The sequence below is a fragment of the Arvicola amphibius genome, chromosome 6 (assembly GCF_903992535.2).
Source record: "Arvicola amphibius chromosome 6, mArvAmp1.2, whole genome shotgun sequence".
In the NCBI taxonomy this organism is placed as follows: domain Eukaryota; kingdom Metazoa; phylum Chordata; class Mammalia; order Rodentia; family Cricetidae; genus Arvicola; species Arvicola amphibius.
Genome location: NC_052052.2, coordinates 1,978,942 through 1,998,359, shown reverse-complemented (window position 1 = coordinate 1,998,359; position 19,418 = coordinate 1,978,942). Strand labels below are relative to the sequence as shown.

Sequence of the window (19,418 nt, the reverse complement as noted above, 5' to 3'; positions counted from 1 at the left end):
AAGGGAGACTCTGGCTCCTGTGGTCAGTTCCCATGATTATCTTCTCTCAGACTGACCATGGATTCCTTACAGCTTACAGAAAATGTGTGAGGGTCTGATCGGCTTGGTAGATGGGGCGAGCAGGGGGCAGTAGGAAAGGCAGGGAGGGGGTTCACACAAAGTTCCCCCAGCCGTGGGGTCTAGCCAGAGGCTCTGTTTGTCTCTAAGTACCTGCTATGTTCTGCGTGAGCTCATGGGGCAGTTGGTGCCTCTTGCTTCCTGCCTTAGTAAAGTTCTGACTAGTACTTCCTCCTCTCTTTCCTCTCTGGAGCCTCAGCACTTCCTCGTGCGAGCTGTGGGAGGCACATTTTCTAAGAAACACCTGATGGATATCTTTCTTGTTTCCTGGGATTATGAAGCCAGGATCTGCCAGAAAACAGAAGCATGGCCGGGCAGGGAAGGTGCAGCCCGGGGCCTGGTAGATAGATACCTGTGGGCCTAGGTGGCCATGTCCCCTGGGTAGCAGCTGTCCAGTGTGCTTCCCTTAGGATTTTCCCACAGCTTTATCACCTGCTTGCCTCTCTTAGAGCTGTGGGTCCATCCCCAGTCCTCACGCCATGGCCAGCCCCGAGGAGACAACAGGCACACAGGCCTGTTCCCTGAATATCTCTGGATGCGTGCTCACACATGTGCACAGACAAGCCTGACAAAGCAGGGTCAGCGTCAAATGCATGACCCCCTTCCTAGGGTCACCCACTTCTTACTCCCTGTGACTCCCTCACACGGCAAAGTTGGTGGCATATGCTGGCAGGGTTAGGGCTCCAAACATGGGGCCTTGCCCTCCTCTGCAAGCCCACCTGCTTCTTTGGGAGGCTCAGTGCCTTTCCATAAGATAGGGAGTGGATTCAAACTTGCCCTTCATTGGAACCAGTATCAGAGAGGCAAGAATTCTGCCCTACCAGGACCAGCAACCTCCTTGGTTTGCTCTGGGCCACCAGAGGATCCCTAGTATGGCTCTAGGGCAGTGTGGGGCCACAGGGCAGTCTCAGGAGAACGCAGCTGCAGAGAGAAGCAAGTTCTCAGAGGTAGAGTAGGGTTCGTGGGAAGTGGAGGTTAGTTCCCGAAAGACAGCTGATGGGGGATGGGTCTAGCCGAGAGGCTCGAGGTAGGTTAAGATGTCTACCCCTGAGGGAGCATGGGACACTCGCGGACTAAGGCACCTCCCTGATGCCAACGAATGCACGAGATAGGAGGCTGAGAGGGAAAGAGTGATAAGCAGAGTCCCCGCCTAATAACTCCATGGATGTGGGCCCCTGGGGAGGGAGAGTGAGGGCAGGCCATGTTAATACCTGTAGATGGGATCCATGAAGAAGGGCGAGGGCTTGGCATAGTGCAGGGACGGCTGCTGGGGCAGCTGTGCTGGGCAGACCTTAGCCAGCCCCTCGCCAACCCCTGGCTTCCGTTCACCGTAGACGTGGTTCTTCCGCGGTTCACGGCTGCCTCCGTTCTGGCTCGCCCGGGCCCTGCTGCCGATGCTCAAGTCTAGCGGCTGCTCCTCACCAGATGAGGGGACCAGGGGGACCTTAGGTGTGAGCAGGGCAGGCTTGGCCTCTTTTGGTTTGGTGGTGAGGTCGAAGGGGCACTCTGCACTGGGGCCACCCACCTTGAGGGCATCCCGGGGTGACTTTGGCTCAGCCTTGACCAGCAAGTTATGGGCAAGGGCTCGGTCCGTGAAGGGGTAGAGAGAGTGGGGGAAGTTGGGCAGAAACTGGAAGGGGAACACTGAGTGGTAGGGTAGCGAGCCTAGTTTCTTCTCCTGCATGCTCATGAACCCAGGCCCGAAGTACTTCTCAGCGATCGACGCAATGGCCTTGATGGAGTCGCCGGCGGCTCCTGAGGCCGTCAGCAGTTGCTCCTCGGGTGGCGGGAAGAAGGAGTGCTGGGAGTAGAAGGCTGGCACCTCGGCCACACTGTTCATGGCCCCAGGGGGCACTGATCCACCCCCAAACTCAGGTTTGCTTTCAGATGACTTGGCCTTGTCCTTGCCCTTGTCTCGGTCACTGTCCACGTCACTGTCCAGGTCTGAGCCCGTGCCCGTGGTGGTGTCCAGGTCTGTCCCCGTCGTGGTGTTGATGTCCTCAAAGTCGCTGCCGTCCGACATGTCAGGGCTCCTGGCTTTGACCTTCTCGACGTACGCATCTTCCAACCGGCCGTCGAATTTCTCCTCTGGCCCCGTGGCCCCCGTGGCACCCTGGCTGCTGTTGCTGACCGCAGAGACAAGGGGCAGGGCTGGGTTTCCCAGCGGGCTGGGGAGCTTGGCGTCCTGCGCATGGTTCAGGGGGCTCTTGAGCAGTGGCGTGGGAGGTAGCAGAGGCGGTCGTGGGTACAAGGATGGAGGAAAGATGCCTGGGAATCCCGGAGTGAGTGTGGGGAAGGCTGGAGGGGCCGCTGAGAAGGGTAGGCTCCCAGGATGAGGTCTGGAGGGGAAGTACTCACTGAAGCCTAGCCCCCCATGGTTGAGGGTGGGGGAGGGTTTTGTCTTGTCCATCATGGGGCTAGGGGTCAAGGGCAGGCCTGGGGTGAAGATGCCGCCCGGCGTGTAATGGTTCTTGCCCTCACAGAAGCGCCGGTGCTTGTTGAGGGAGGAGGTGGTACTGAACATTTGCCCACAGTCCTTGCACTTGATCTGAGTTCGGCAGTCGGCGTGCATCCGCTTGTGCCGGCACAGGTTGGAGAACTGCGTGTAGGACTTGTGGCAGACCTCACCTGAAATACCCACAGGAGGCAAACAGAGATGCAGTGTGAGATCACCGTGACTCCCAGGTACAGATGCAGGCTGGGGGCTGGCAAAGATCACCACGCCTTCTCCCTGGGGTCCTGGCCTGGGGGACCATGTGTCTTAGCCGTCTGTGGTGGGAATCATGGTATCTTTATTGATGGCTGGTTCTCACCCTGAAGTATAGTAATTCCTGCACTGTGCTCTTTGGAAGCCACTGGGAAGACTGTGGTCCAGGCTGGGTGAGGGTAGAGCAAGGGCACAGAACACCTAGTCTCATTGGTGGCTAGCTCAGAATGTCCACGTGACCTCCCTCAAGGCGGTGACCTTGGTTGGCTGTTTCTACAAGGGAGCAGCCCCCTCTTCCTATTCTAAAATGCCACTTGCTTTCTGTCCCCATCTCTGTCCCAGTTCCTGCCACCAGTATCTCAGGAGGGGATGACCCCCACGTTCTCAGGAGTCCTAGAGTTAGGGTCTGGGTTGGGGAGCAGGGCTTCTGATTGTGCTTGTCCAGTTTTGGGGTTGGCCAACAATGGGGTGAGGCTCTGTCTGTGACCTTCAGACTAAAGGGCTGGGGTCATACTTTCAAACTTGGAAAGCCTCCTATCCAGGAGCTTCCAGTTTGGGGGTCCAGCAGGGTCTGCTCTAGCCGACAGACACCATCAGGTCTTTTACAGGACAGGGCAACTCCAGCTGGACCTCAGTCTAGCCTAGAGGCTCAGAAGACCACAGAGCTACCTTCCTGAGGCCTGGGAACTGGAGCATTCACCAATCTTTCTCCTTTTCTACCATAAAGGAGGTATATGTGTGTATGGTGCACATTCCTCCACACACTCAATGCCCCATCATCATCCCTCTCCTCCCACTGACAGGGACACGCACACACATGCATGCATACACACACACACACACACACACACACTCTGTGTGTATGTTACACATCCCTCCACACATTCAAACCCTTATAATCCTCTCTCTCCTCCCACTGACAGAGACACACACACATGCACACGCACATGCACACGTACACACACACACACATGCACATGCACATGCACACGTACACACACACCCTGTGACTCTCCCCACAGGACAGTCTGTTTCTGCAGCATGGTGGAAACAGTGATTGTAGCCTGTCTCTTGCTCTCTCTCTACAAACCCTGAGCTGCCACTTCAGCTGAGATGTCTTTTCTCTGAGACTATCACATACTTTAATCACAATATCTATTTATATTAGCTGCCCGCCTTCCTGGTCATCATGGCAGGACATTTTTCTGGCTGAAAGGAGTCAAACTTTGCTTCATTTAATCAAATCTTCCCTTTTTGGGATACTGTTCTGGGAGAGGTACCATGTTTAGATGGTCTATAAATAGCCTCATCTCATTTCTGGTCTCCTACAGGGAACCACAAAGCAGATCCCAAGCTCAGGTTACCTGGACAGACTAGACAATCAGCATCCCTGCTATGTTCCTGAGTCCCCAAGGGATCCTGGAGGTACCTAGATATAACCTCCTACCATCATCATAAGCAAGCCTCCCACTCAGGGCCCTCCTGGGACAGAGGAACCCTTGGTTTCTACCTGTTACTACAACCAAGGAAGAGGACTCTGTGGTAGATGGGTTGCAGACACCTGACCCAGGAAGGGCAGGTCCCAGACTTTGAGAATGGCTGCCAGGCAGCCAGAGCCACCCAAGCAAGGTGGCAGCTTCTGGAATGGGGAGAGTGCTGATTGTTACATTGTGTTGGGTACGAGAAGCAGAGCTGATGAATCTGCCAGAACGTGTGTAGATGCACATGAATACAGGCATGCATGAATGTCTGCACACACACACATGCACACATACACACATACACACATACACACACACACACACATGCACACCTGGGAAGGGGTAATAGTGCCAACTTACTAGTCCATACTGTACACTCTTTTTTTTTGAGACAGGGTTTCTCTGTAGTTTTGGAGCCTGTCCTGGAACTAGCTTTTGTAGACCAGGCTGGCCTTGAACTCACAGAGATCTGCCTGCCTCTGCCTCCCAAGTGCTGGGATTAAAGGCGTGCTCCACCACCACCCGGCCCATACTGCACACTCTTACACATGCACACAACTCCTTTGAAGATTCTCTTTTGAAAAGTATCCTGAGAATGTTTCTATGACCCAGACACTTTCTCTCTTCTTCCCCCCTTCATTTTGCCACCCCTGCCCCCCCCCCCATATCCACATCTGAGCTCCATGATGAGAAAGATGCTATCCCAGTCTCTATGCTCAGTGAGGTGAGAATTTGGGGGCTTCTAGACATTGGTTGTACACCCAGGTTTCTCTTGGCAGGCAGACGTAGAGTTTGCTTATATGTAGCCGGTGCCTGGTCACTGGGGACTCTACTCCAAGTAACAGATACTTCCTTGGAAGGGCCACATTACTACACTCCCCTGGTTTCTGTTTTCCTCCCAAGCTTCCTCCACCCTCCGGCACACACCATGGTCTGTAGGATGCACACAGTGATACATCACACATATCACACTTATCTTGCACAGGTGTGTCATTCCAATTGCATGGTACGCTCATAAGGCCTGCCTGTCCACTTCTGGGGACTTCTTTTTAGTTGACTACCCTTGGCCAAAGCAAGGTTTTAGAGATGGGCCAGACCAAAGACAAAGGGAGAAAGGGTCACGGATGCCAGGAGATCCTTAGGAAACACCATGCTCAGGACATGCCTTCCAGGGATGGTCACATTCAGACCCTCCCTAGGAGACATGGTGCTCAGAGTATGTCATCAGGGACAGTTATGCTCAGAGGTCCAGCTGGGGCTCTGCGAGGGTGGGAACACAGGGAGGAAGGGCAACAGGCTCCTTCTCCAGAAATCTCCATCATTAGAGTCAGCTTTGCCTACTATGCCCCTCCAGCTACTGCAAGGAAATCTGGAGGTGTAGGAAGATGTGGGATGTCGGAAGGGGGGAAGGGTGTGTCTATAAACATGGAGGAGGCCAGCCAACAAGGTAACGGTGTGGTGTCACATGCCTTGTATCCAACTAGGACCATCTATAAAGGCTTCTGGGTAAATGGGGGTCCTCAGCAGGTACCTGGCGGGGACAGGCTGGGTAGATGGGGGTCCTCAGCGGGGACCTGGCGGGGACAGGCTGGGTAGAGGGGGGTCCTCAGCGAGGACCTGGAGAGGGGCAGGCTGGGTAGGGGGTCCTCAGTGGGGATCTGGCGGGGGCAGGCTGGGCAACTCACATATGAATGGCTTCACCGTGCTGTGGATATGTTTGTGCTGTTTGAGGCCGGAGGATGTGGCAAAGGTCTTGCCGCAGTCAGGGCAGGCGTGGGCCCGGGCACCAACGTGCTGTGAGCGGATGTGACGCTGGAGGTTGCTGGGATCCGTGAACACCTAGGGGGATAGATGCCGTTGGCACATGCATGCCACGATAAGCCTAGGGGTCTGAAGGCTGGGCCCTGCCACTCTCTCTTGTCACCCCTGCGTTGAGATGGTTGATATAGGTCTCACTGTAGCAGTGATTACTAGAGGGGCCTTAGTGGGATGCAGAACCTTTCCTGGCCTCCCCTGCCAGTGGCCTCAGAATGCTGTGACTCAGACGCTCCAAAAGTACTCAGTGTTTTCTAGAGAACTAACCTGCGTGGTCTTGGGTCTGGGGGCTTCACCCCTGCCACCCTAGGCATTGCACACTGGCAGGGGGCACAGGGCTGCTCCTGAGAAGACTCAGCTCTGGTCTTGGCTCTGTTTTTTTTGCAGGGTTGTTTGATGACATAATCTTTGAGACTTTCTGCCCTTCTCAGTAATGAGCAAGGACCTAAATGAGCTCAGGGCATCTGATCCACTACACCACATCTCTCAGCCTCTCAGGAGTTTTCCACGGTGGGGTGGAGGGAGAGCCTACAGGTGAGTGCGTGCTCTACGGGGCGGTCCCCGTACCTTGACACAGTTTTCACATTCGAAACGCTTGCCACTGTCGTGAGACATCTGGTGGCGGATGAGGTTGGACTTCCAGTTGAAGGCCTTGGGACACTGGTCGCATTTGTACTCACGCTCCTCCGTGTGGACAATCATGTGTTGCTCCAAGCTGTGTACAGAGGATGGGGATCACTCTAGGGTCCATTTGTCTGGTAGAGGAGGTCCCCCTACCCCATATGGTTTGCTTTTCTGTGTGTGGCCCCTGGGAGGCCCCATCATGCTGCAGGGGAACCAGAGTGCATGCTGGCTGCAGGTCCATACTCTTCCTCTTTTTGGGGTCACTGGGAATAAGGGCAGACAGCCTACCCATCTTAGAGGAAGAAGTCAGTGCCTGAGCCACCTTGACTCAAAGCTGCCCTATTCCCCAGCCAGCCAGGGGCAGGGTGGAAGCCTAGGTGATCCTTGTCAGATGATCCCAACTTTAGGGCTAAGTTTGTGTCTGATGCTGTGGTTGGAACTATAATTCCAGCATCCAGGAGGCCGAGGCAGGAGACTTTCGAGCTCAAAGTCAGCCTGTACCGCACAGCTAGCCCGCATCTTGAAGGATAAAAAAACAAACAAACAAAACAAAACAAACAAACTAAGCCTGAACCTAAAGGAAAGTGTTCAGGGTACCAACGCTGTCGTAAGTCCCAGAGTAAGACAGAGGTCATGAAATTTAAGTCAGCCCTTGCTGGCTCACCAAAGACCAATCAAGGAGTGGTGGGCAGTGGTGGAGAGGGTCGTGGATGAGATGTACCACAGCAGTGAGAACAGCTGCTCTAGGGGCCGGCTCCTCTTGGCTGCACCAGAACCCCCTAATCCCCTCCTCCCTGGGGACTCTGCCTCTCCTGTCCCCAGGATGACCGTTAATCTTCATGAGCAAAGCAGTAATATATCACGGCCCGTTAATTACGGGGCCCAGCCATCCGTTTAGAGCAGAAACGCCTGCTCCTCTAGCTCCCAGAGATTGTATCTTTTCCCTGTTGTTAATTGTGATTTATGTGTTTATGTAAAGAAAACACGGACCCCCCCCCCCCCCAGCCCTGTTCTCTGCGACGCGCTCAGGCGGGATTTGCCCACACGTTTTTTTTTTCTCAGTCATCTGCTCAGGGTGGAGAGTCTGCTGTCCCCAGGGAGTCCGTGACGGGATTGGTGGCAAAGCCCTAGTAATTATAGAGCCCGTTAGCGGCCTGATGGGGTTTTGCTCTGACTTTGCAAGGTTGTCCTGAGCAAACTCTTCAAAGGCAGGGCCTTTGAGGCTGGAAAAGTTCTCAGACTCCTCCGTGCCTCGGAGCACTGGGGCCAGAGGTCCTGGCTTCCCCTACCCAGAACCTAGGATGCCCTTTTTCTCCCAGGGGTTTATATAGGTCCCCAAGGCTTTTGTGCCTGGGTCCCCACATTGGTCTGGCTTCAGGGCAGATTGGGCCTGCTCCAGCTGCCTGTGTCTGGCTATCACTCAGCTGGACTTGAAGCTCTCTTTGCCCATGCCTCTGGAGTCTCTCCCTGGCAGGTGGCTGCCATCTGAGGGGGACATTCTCATGAATGAGGGTCCTGTATGATCCTTTAGTGGATCCATTGAGAAGGGCCGTGTATGTCTGCAGAACAAGGTTGTTCTACATGCCTTCTATGGTGGGTGCTGCACCCTGCATCTCCCAGTTTGGGGCCTTATTGCAAAAGTATCACTGGGGCCAGGCAAAACCACGCTGGTCTGTGAAAACAGAGAGTTCAGGCTGTGTGTAGGGCAACGATGCCCGCAGCCTGCAGACCAGGCCCATTAGGTCCTCCTGCTGGGCCAGGCCCTTTACAGTGAGAAAATACCTGCAGCTTCCATCCAGCCACATGCACCTACTCTGGGAACCAGTGCAGTGAGGTAGCAGGTCTAGCAGGCCTAGGTCTCCTAGCCCTAGTGTCCAAGACTGACAGGGAGGTGGGGCAGGGCGGCACCTGTATTTGTTGGGGAACATCCGCTCGCAGTCCTTGCACTCATGGGCTTGCCCATCGCTGCCCCGGCTGAGGCCCTCGGGCTTGAGGTCCTCCCCAAGGCCCTCGTAGAGCGGGGCCCCCGCGGAGCTGCAGGCGTACTTCTTGTGGCGCCTCAGGTCCAGCCTGCACTGGAAGAGCTCCTCGCACTCCTCGCAGCGGAAGGTGGGGTCCTCTGCAAGACAAAGGGCGTGGAGGTGAGCAGGAGAGCCAGGCACCCAGCCCCAGATCCACAGGGGACCCATTGCCCCGGGGCTTCCATCCCACCCTGGCTGCTCCTACCCAGCTTCCTTCCAGCCCTTGTCCTGGCTGCCCAGGGGCGCAGAGGTCACAGGACCAGACCAGACCATGCTGGAGGACCTCATCTTGGCATCGTGGAAACACTGAGCAATTTCAGGCTCCTCCCGGCATCCCTAGCGGTCACTGTGGATTCAAGGAGGCCCTGCCTCGGAGTGGAGAAGGAAGCCAGGCCAAGTGCTTTGTTTATGAATTAGGAGAAAAAAGCAGGCAGAACTCCATCGCATATAATAAATTATTGTCGTCAAGGTCAAACAAATTAAAGGGGGGCAGCTATTATTAAGTTTATGAGGCAGCATCCCGAGCACAGTGCCAAACCAAACAATTAGCCCGGAGCTGTAACTGGGGCGGGTCTCTGCGCCCTGCCCCGCCTTCCTGCCGCTGTTAGCCCTTCAGCTTTCACCCAGGCCCAGAGAGAGAACACCTGCTCTCAGATCTTGCACAAAGAGGGCTTATGTGCACACGTGGGCATGAACATGTGCAGTCTGTGTGTGCTCTGAAGTTGCATGCGGATACATATGCTAATGCACTGTGTTTGTGTGAGTGTCCCATCCCCTCAGTACCCATGTTTGCAAAGCCATGTGTGGAAGCGGGTGCATGCCTGGGCGTCTGCACCCAGACTTTGGTGAATGGGCACATGCACATATGTGTACCTATGTGTAAGTATGGGTACATGATTATGTACACAGCTACATGTGTGATGTGTTAGCATATTTTCACATTTGAATACACATGTATTTATGTATGTCTGCATAAATAAATATGTAGGTATTCATGAAGATCTTCATGTGACTTTGTATGTATTTTTTTGTGAGTTATGTGTGTGTGCGTGGGTGTATATGTTCTATACATCTGTGGACATGGATGATTATGTAAGGTGTTTGTGTATACATGTGTGGATTTGTGTCATTGTGTACACAGTTGTGAATAAGTGTATACGTGTTTGTATGTAAATGGTCACCTGATAGGAGATTGCATTTGTATGCTAATGTGTGTGTCTGTGTCTATGAATGCTGCATGTGGGGGTATGCTTGCATTTGTGTGCATGTGTAAATGTGTAGGGAGGTGTATTGGGTGGTCATGAGAGCTGGCCTGCTATCCAGCAGTAAGCAGGGACTTAGATCAGGGCAGAGGCAGTGTTGCTTTGGCCCCAGCTCTCACCAGAGAGACTACCATAGCCACATACTGTTTCTGAGCCTACAGGAGATGGTTAGCATCTCCATGCCCTGAACAGCATGCAGTTCTAAACAGGGACCCTCTCCTGATGCCCAGAAGCTCTCCTGAGTGGAAGTGTAGGGGTGATGATATTCAAGTATCTGTCCTGGGCTGTACCTGGTACTCCTAACAGTGGGTACCCAGGATTCAAGGTGGGATTCTGCAGGGCTGGGTATCAGATGCACAGCCAAGCCCATGCAATGATGCTCACTATGACCCCAGTGCATTAAGCTAGTCATAGCTGAGAAAGGGGAAGTGCTAGGGAATGGACACGTGTATGTTTAGGGCTGACTGGCAGACACTACTTATTTCCGGAGTCCAGACATACTGACCCCACTGGCTTACCTCAGCGACATAGAAGCCTCTTTTGGGAGGAAAATGAGACCATGGAAGGAAGGTGCTGTGGGTCCTTTGGGTCAGTGGAGTTCTTTCCTATATGTAGCCCTGCCGTGCCCTGCTGTGCTGTGCTGTGCAGTGCCCTGCTGTGCTGTGCTCTGCTGTAGTGTGCTGTGCTGTGCCCTGCTGTGCTGTACAGTGCCCTGCTGTAGTGTGCTGTGCTGTGCCCTGCTATGCTGTGCAGTGCTGTGCCCTGCTGTGCCCTGTTGTGCTGTGCAGTGCTGTGTGTGCTGTGCTGTGCAGTGCTGTGCCCTGCTGTGCAGTGTTGTGCTGTGCCCTGCTGTGCTGTGCCCTGCTGTGCGGTGTTGTGCTTTGCCCTGCTGTGCTGTGCTGTGCCCTGCTGTGCTGTGCCCTGCTGTAGTGTGCTGTGCTGTGCCCTGCTGTGCTGTGCCATGCTGTGCTGTGGTCTGCTGTGCAGTGCCCTGCTGTAGTGTGCTGTGCCCTGCTATGCTGTGCAGTGCTGTGCCCTGCTGTGCTGTGCTCTGTTGTGCTGTGCAGTGTGTGCTGTGCTGTGCTGTGCCCTGCTGTGTTGTGCTGGGGAAACAAGGATTGTATTCTTGCCTGGGCTTGGAGGTCTCCACCCATAACATCTCCAGGGAAGGCCCTGAATTCCCCCTTAGGTGCCAGAGTGGGACCACATGACTCACAAGATAGGGTGGGGAGGAGGCAGGCACAGGTGATTCACACAAAGAGCAACCACCTTCCATGTCTACAGAAGGAATGAGCTACAATTCAAAGAGGGGCTCTTTTCAGAGCAGCAAGCTGTGAATGTCGTGGACGCCCACGTGGAGACTCGCTGGGCACTCTTTGGGCAAGCAGCATGCTGAGACCCTCCACCCAAGGGGATGCCCTGTATCCCTCCTTTGTCACTGATCAGCTGTGATGGGAACTGTTCACTATTTGGGCATGAGATGCAGGGTAGCAGGGCCCTGACTTCCCACAGAGGATGGAGGCTGACAGTCAGATACTATTAGCATTTGGAGGCATTCCGTTACCCTTCACACCAACCCTGGTTTTCAGAGTCAAAACCCCACCAGAAGGGATCCTGTGTCTGGGCACACTAGGTACATGCTATCACGGAGTCCCCTGTGGTTCTACAGAGCTGCTCCTGAGGGCTGGAAGGGGATGGATATATGCAGATCACAGAAAGTTGGGAATAAGAAATGCTCACTTTTATCACACTCTTTCTAGACTGAAAAAGGAAAAGTCATTGTAGTTTAAGAGGAACATGAGATCATTGGCCACACCACTGGCTGGCCAAAATGTCTAGTTCTGTTTTGAAATTTGGGCTTAAAATGATTTTATTTTTAAATTAAATTAAAAAAATTTTAAGGCAGGGTCTCACTATGTAGCCCTGGATGGCTTGGAATTCTCTATGTAGATCATACCGGCCTTGAACTCACAGAAATCCACCTGCCTTGCCCCAAGAAGGTTGAATTAAAGTCATGGGCCACCGCATCAGGCCTTGAGCTTAAAATCTTAAATGTAGGGATTTAATAAGAAATTCAGCTTGATTCTTACTTAGAAGTCACCATGGTGACCTTGGTGAGAGCATTACCCTTCTACTCTGCCCCATGTGTCTTCTGGACTTCAGCTTGTCTCTCAGAAGGGCAGAATTTGAGATGGGACATGCCTCTGCCCAGGTGAGTGGGGTGGAAGAGCCTCTTAGATTCTTCTGGGCAGGGAGGGCCGGCCTTGGGCACACACCTGGGGCACACCACACACCACTTTTATTTTCCCAGAACACAAAATTCCATCTAAGTATTGAAAGGGCAGGTTATACTGGTATTATGTCTATTACAGCCCATCATGGCCTGGGTCTCTCCTGTGCACACCACACAATGGGCTGCATCGTGGAGAGGCGAAGTGGATTGCCAGGGGGCTTTCTAAATGAAGAGAGTGTTTGAATGCAAACGATTTCTTTTCTCCACAGAGCAAGTGCTTCTCGGGAAAGAGAAAAGGAGAAGTCTTCCTCCTCCATCCACTAATCAAAGCATTATAAGATCACCTGACCAAAGAGTGGACCATGCCCTCCGTCCTTCTGGCCATCTATGAGGATGCTGAGTTGGCAAGTCCATGCAGGGCTCCAACCCTGTAGCTGGCGTATCTGTACAGGGGAACCATGCCGATCCCTACCCAAACCAAGGGTTCCATTTCCTCCTCATCACAACAGCCCCCACAAGATCTCCAGACCCTCCTCCCCCACAAAAGCACAAGAGAGCAACTGGGAAAAAAACTCTATCTAAATGTGGTGGGGGGGTCTTGGGCTGGGGTAGATCAACCTTCCACCAAATTATACTGCAGCGGCACCTGCCTGTCAACCCCGCACCTCCCTTGTCTAGCTCAAGTTCCATCATCAACTTTCTCGGCTGAACAGGAATGTTACAGCAAAATAAATCCCTGCCTAATGGCTTTGAGACTGAGGGGTTCACAATTACATGGCACCCGCATCCTAATCTACAACTCCGGCTCAAAAGCGCTCAAGAGTCTACTCCAAATTCCTGTGGCGATAAGGGGCTGGCTGCATTTAGCCTGGGCTGGGATAAAAGATTTTTTTATGATAATTATCTGAGTGAGGGACGCGTTTGCATTTTCTTTCTGTGCAATTCTGAGTTTAACTAGGGTGTGTGTTGGGGGTAGCTGTTGGGGTGGCAAAGGAGTGATCTTGACAGCAGAGGTTAGGAAAGTCAAATATTTGATGTCAGACTATTATGTGCGGAAAGTAATTAGCTCACAAATGTTTGATCAGTTATTAGGAAAATGTAGAGTGGGTTATTTAATATCGGGGTGGGAGGTGTGTGTGTGCGGGAATAAGAATCAAGGCTTTTAAAAATCTTTTTGGAAGAAAGACATTTCACCGCATGAATGGAGCTGCGTGGGTGAGGATTCTCCTCTCAGTTCAGAAGATTCATCCGGCTTAAGATTCACAGGTCCATTCAACAGTCATTTTAAGGAAAAGAAAACCCCCCTCTTGTTGCACAAGTCTTGGCAATTCATTTTTGCTTTCCCAATGGCTCAATTAAAACCAAAATTTAGAGGGGGGAGACAGAGGACCTTGTCTGGTAAAATGGTCCTTCTACCCCAATTTCTTCTCTGACAACTTAGAACTATGTATTGCTGCAGAAGAAAACAACGAGGCACTCTTGTCATTGGCAGGCTTGTAGGGTCAACAGAGAAACTGAGGCAGAGTTCCACAGGTGTGGCCACAGAAACTTCTGCTAAATCCAGTGGGGATCATTGAGAAATCCTTGTGTTTCCTGAGGGGGTCCAAGGCACTGGCCTCACAGAGAAGGGAATGGATTTATTCTAGATTCTAGAAACATTTAGGGGACATTTCTTTTTCTGTTCACTGGTAGCTCAGTCTTACAAAAGAAGAAAGACATGAGGGCTGGGAAGTTAACCAGAAACATGCTTGCTGCATAGCACAGGCCCTGAGTTAATCTCCACGACACGTTGGTATGGTATAGTAGTAGTTGTCAATAATCCCAGCACTGGTAGGGTGGATGCAGGAGGGTCCCTGAGGCTTGCTGGCTATCCAGTCCTTGGCTAATTACTGCAAGCTCCAGGATAGCAAGAGATCTCGTCTTGAAAACAGGGTAGACAGCACCAGATGAATGACAGCCAAGGTTGACCTCTGGCCTCTATATGCATGCCCACACATATGCAACTACCCTGCACGCACAGGAAAACACAGAAATGCCTCCTATGCCCCACAAGAAATTAGACACAAACCCTTGAGTTCCCTGGTCATCAATGACCATGGAGGGCCAACAGACTCACTCTTCATTGCCGACATAGTCTTCTCGAAAGCAGCTGTGCCAGGACCCCGAGCAGACAGACATAGACTCGAGGGGATATAAACCGTGTGTTGAAATACCCAGAGTGTGTGAAACTGGCTTCCTCTCTAGCTCATCTCAGAGGTGCTCAGGTATACGGTGGCAAGCAGGAGCACCTGCAGACACACCCTAACAGACCGGTACCTATTTGCACCAAGAGCTTAAGGACTCATCCTACTGTGGCTCCATTGTAGCCCCCAGCTTGCTTGCCACCCCATGCTTCTCCCCTGTGTTTCTCCAGGACTTTCAATTATTGGTGGACATCACTTCTAGAGACAGCCTGGCTGCTCTCCCCTCCTACGCGGGCTGGAGTCATTCACAAAGGAGAGCTCTGGGTTCTGCCTGACCTCCCAAGTACCAACTAGGTTGGGGTCATTTACTACAAAAAGCTGGTAAGAGGAATTCACTTGAAACATCACCCAGGGTCTGCAGAGATGTCTCAGTGGATAAAACTTGCCACACAAGTGCTAGGACTAGAGTTCGAATCTCCAGTGCCCATGTAAAACCCAGGCAGGTGTGACTGTCTGCTTGTAATCCCAGGGCTCAGGAAGTTGAAGGTGGTTCCCAGGCCAATCTGGTTAGCTAGATTAGCCAAACTTGGGAGTTTCAGTTTCCACAAGAGACCCTGCCTCAGGAATGCGGACAGCGAGCAGGAAAGACACCCAAGAACAACCTATATGCCTCTATGTGCATAAGTACATATACCCACACACATATACCCCATACATGTACACATACATGTATGTATATATGTACATAAACACACATATCTACACACACAAAAATCCATTTTCTAGGTCACCAACACTATATAGATAAAATTCAGCATAATGCCAATTTTTGCCTACATTGCCTCAAGCCCCTCTTCAGGATGTGTTTTGAGGTCCCAAGGAAAGGTAGGGGTCTCTAGTCTCAGGGGTAAGGGGCTGGTAGCCTGTTGTGCTGGTTGGCTTATTTATTATTATTATTATTATTATTATTATTATTATTATTATTATTATTTATTATTGAACAGAGTTGTCTAGGAAGAGCAAACCTCAATTGAGAAAATGCCTCCATCAGACTGGGCCTAGGCAAGTCTGTAGAACATTTTTTAAGTTAATGATTGATACTGGAGGGTCCAGCCCACCATGGGTGGTACTACCCCTGAGCAGGTGGTCTGGGTTGTATAAGAAAGCAGGCTAAGCAAGCCATGGGGAGCATGGCAGTAAGCAGTACTCCTCCATGGCCTCACTCTCAGGGTTCCGCCTTTAGTTCCTGCCTCTGCTCCTACCAGCGGACGGTGACTTGGGATATACATGCCAAATCAGACCTTCCTTCCCATGTTGCTCTTGGTCATGGCCTTCATCACACTGAGAGAGACCTGAGTCATACACCTGGGGTCTGCAGAAGCTCAGCCAGGGTGTCGGCTGGTTCAGGACCACAGCTCAGCAGGCTCTTACCATCCAGGCTGGGTGCCGCGACACCCAAGGAGTAGGCACCTTCTTTCACATGCACCAGCAGCTCTTCTCCAGGCTCGATGTCCTTGATGACTTTATAATAAATCTAGGAGAGAGAGATTAAAGACAGAAAGTGAACACTGAAGCGGTGTGTTCTCATGGCAGAGGTACCCACGGACCACGGAGCTTCCCCTTCAGAGGCACCCACGGACCATGGAGCTTCCCCCTCAGAGGTACCCACGGACCATGGAGCTTCCCCCTCAGAGGTACCCATGGACTACGGAGCTTCCCCCTCAGAGGGACCCACAGACCATGGAGCTTCCCCCTCCGAGGCACCCACGGACTACGAAGTTTCCCCCACAGAGGTATCCACGGACCAGCTTCCTACCACTACAGGGCTACCCAGAGAGGGGGCTGGCCTGAGGGGACCACTTCACCCAATTTTTAATTAAAAAAATATTTATTTTATGTGTATGAGTGCTTTTCCAGCAGGTGAATACACCACATGTATGCAGTGCCTGAGTAAGCCAGAAGAGGGAATTGGATCCCTTAGAACTGGAGGTACAGCTGCCATGTGGGGGCTGGGAAGCCTCCAGAACAGTGGTTCTCAACCTGTGGGTCGCAACCCCTTTGGGGTCAAAGGACCCTTTCACGGGGGTCATGTATTAGATATTTACATTATGATTCATAACAGTAGGAAGTGACGGTTATGAAGTAGCAACAAAAATGTTATGGTTGGAGGTCACCACCACATGAGGACCTGTATTAAAGGGTCACATGAGGAGATTGAGAACCAATGATCTAGAAGAACAGCAATAATCTTAACAGCTGAGTTGTCTCCCCAGCCCCCAAACTGCTTATTTTTTAATTTAAACAAATTATTATATTTACTTATTTTTGTGTCTACTGGGGAAGGGGCAACATGTGGATCTCACAGGACAACTGATAGGATCAGTTCTTTTCCTCCACCATGTGGGTCTTGAGGAGTTAACTAAGGTCAGGCATGGTGGCAGGTGCCAGATCCCTGGCCAGATCCGACCGTGAAGAAGGTCTTTCCCCAGAACTTCTGCAGTATATGAAGAAAGGAGAGGAACACAGTCCATTTTAATTTGTCTCATTTTCCTATGATAGAAATGACAGGAGAGAGCCCGAGAGTTGACTCAAGGTTTGTAAAGGACCTAAGTTTCGTTCCCAGCACCCACACAGAGGCTTGCCACTTCCTCAAGCTCCAAGCATGCCAGGGGTACCCTAGGAAACGTCCCAGATTACAGAGACTTCCCTCTGGAAATGCTCCAGTCTATTCTCAAACCTCCTTTTTCAACGTAAGCCTGAGACACTTGGCTCTAGGGGGTCCTGAAGGCTCTGGGTATTGGTGATTTGTGAAGGTGCTTTCCAGTTGGGCACAGGCCCCATGGGCAAGGTTGCTGCCACGCGAGACTTTTATACCAGTGCGGCAGCTGTGAGTCAGGCAAGCCAGGGGTGGCATGGTGTGCATGCCCGCCAGGAGCTGCAACCAGCAGGTGACAGGAGTTTGGGGACCAAGGGTGGAGTTCTATGCCTGGAGGGAGGGAGCCCTGGGGCTGAGACAGCTACATTTGGTGTGTCCAGTTCAGCGGTAGGATCTGAACCAAGACTGTTTCGTTCAGGAGACTAAGCTGTCAGAGCACTGCAGGTGACTTTGGGGTGTGTGTGTGTGTGTCTTCCCTGACTTTGCCCAGACTGTCTCAAAGACTCCAGAGGCCCAGCCTCTCCCTGTGCAGGGCCTGGGCCTCCCAGGAGCACAGTGACTCAGTATCTCTTATCTGTAAACGTCAGACACGTGGCTTCATCTCTCTCGGGTAACTCACTGCCTACTGCAGCAGTGGTCAGCTTGGGACTCTCTTCTGATGCTAGAACTGTCTAGGGGTGGGAGAAATATCCCAGAGACAACGGCTGCTCTGGGGAGGCCCGGCACAGGCCTATCCAGCTGCCCTAGCCTTCTGCGTTGTTGGAAAGGGACAGGGCAGGAGGAAGAGCAGAAGAAAAATCATTTTAAGAGAAGACAAACTTGCTTAAGCCCACAGACAGAGGGAGTGATTCTCCTGGCCATAAACCGTAAACAACATTTCTGTTGCCACTCACTGGTCCTGGCAGAGGTTTGCCTTATAGATACTGAAGGGAGTCTGGCGCACCCGCTTGCCCTCAGGAATACAGCCCTATCTAGGGCTAAAGGCAGCTAGCTCCAGAGAGACACCTGGGAGTCACTAAAGAACACAGAAGAGCCGCACTGGGTCCGCAGTGCCCATTGGCTGTCACCAACACCAGACAGCGGAAGTGCAGTCAGGAGCCTGCAGGCGTACCCAGCAATCTTATCAGTGAGACAGTCCTTCACAGATCAGCCCATAGTAGTAACTTGATCAGGCGTTATTCTCAGGGAAGTTGATAATACAAAGAGGTTTTAAAATGGAGACTAGAAATGGGATTAAAAGACTTCTTGAATAAAACCAATGGTTTCTGAGATCCCAGCCACACAGCAGCTGACTAACCTATTTTCTTGAAGGTCAGACTCAAGCCGCCTTGCTTTAGAAGAGGATCCACCCACAGCTGCCCCAGCGTGAGGAGCTGAGGCCACACGGGCACCCCCTGAGCTGGAGGGGAGGGTGGGTGGGTGTTAATAAGCTTACCCGCGTTTCCCTCTGGCAACAGAGCGCATACAGAAACATATAGCAAGTACATGCTTCATGCCCATGGCTCAGTGACAATGTGGTAGGTGACCTGGTGTTGGGTACAAGGGCTGAAAGAGAGGGAACTGAGAGCTTGGCCCCTCAAGGTTGTTGGCTAGCTCTAACTCAATCACCCAGATTGCACGAGGCCATGGTTACCATGCCAGCCGTGTGTCCTCCTACCAGCGGCTGCTGGGTACCTAGTCCAAGAAGTGGGTAGAGGGGAGAGCGCCCTTCCTTTCCACCTGCAACTTTTTCAGGCTGCCAGCCTTTCTGGCTTGCATCCCGTATCACACTTCTGGTTAGGTTGACTGACCTCCAAGGTTTCTCTATACACACGCTACCTCCTTTCTCTCTGAGCTATAGGAATCTGGAGCCCTGCCACCCGATTCTGGTTCAGAAGGCTACAGGGTCATCAGCTTCTCTCCTGGTTCCTTTAAGGTAGCTGGTCCTCCTGGAACCCACTCCTATCCCCCCCGACCATTGGGGGACCCCTGGGCCTCCTGACTCCTGCTTTACTCTAGGGCTGCCCAGCCTCCCTTCCCCTCATCCCCTCTGAGGGCTGGGGCATTCCGGGGACTCCACACCCTCCCACACCTTTGCTCTTTGGCTCACCGGGCCTCCAGGGACCTCTACTCCGGTTCTGAAGACAGGAGCCTTCTGGGACCCTCCCACCAGCATGGACACCGCAACGCGAGCCACAGTAGGGCCACAAGTATCCCTTTCTCATCTTCATAGAAGGGCCACTAGGGCCCCTGTCAGGGACATGTGGGGACCACAAGGCGGCAAGTTGGGCAACTGTGGCCAGTAGGACTTTGAGCCCCGGACGTAATTAATCAATCCCT

The 19,418-nt window shown here is 52.4% G+C and overlaps 1 protein-coding gene across 1 annotated transcript in view; it reads right to left on the bottom strand.

Moving 5' to 3' along the window:
• The window catches only part of Prdm16 (PR/SET domain 16), a 218,338-nt gene that overhangs the window by 18,954 nt on the left and 179,966 nt on the right, over positions 1 to 19,418 (bottom strand). Inside the window, exons 9-13 of the mRNA XM_042055231.1 lie at positions 15,875 to 15,977; positions 8,653 to 8,863; positions 6,688 to 6,835; positions 5,991 to 6,144; positions 1,329 to 2,745 (exon numbers count right to left, since the gene is read on the bottom strand). Of these exons, the coding sequence (XP_041911165.1) occupies positions 1,329 to 2,745; positions 5,991 to 6,144; positions 6,688 to 6,835; positions 8,653 to 8,863; positions 15,875 to 15,977 (2,033 nt within the window). The remainder of the gene's footprint in view (positions 1 to 1,328; positions 2,746 to 5,990; positions 6,145 to 6,687; positions 6,836 to 8,652; positions 8,864 to 15,874; positions 15,978 to 19,418) is intronic.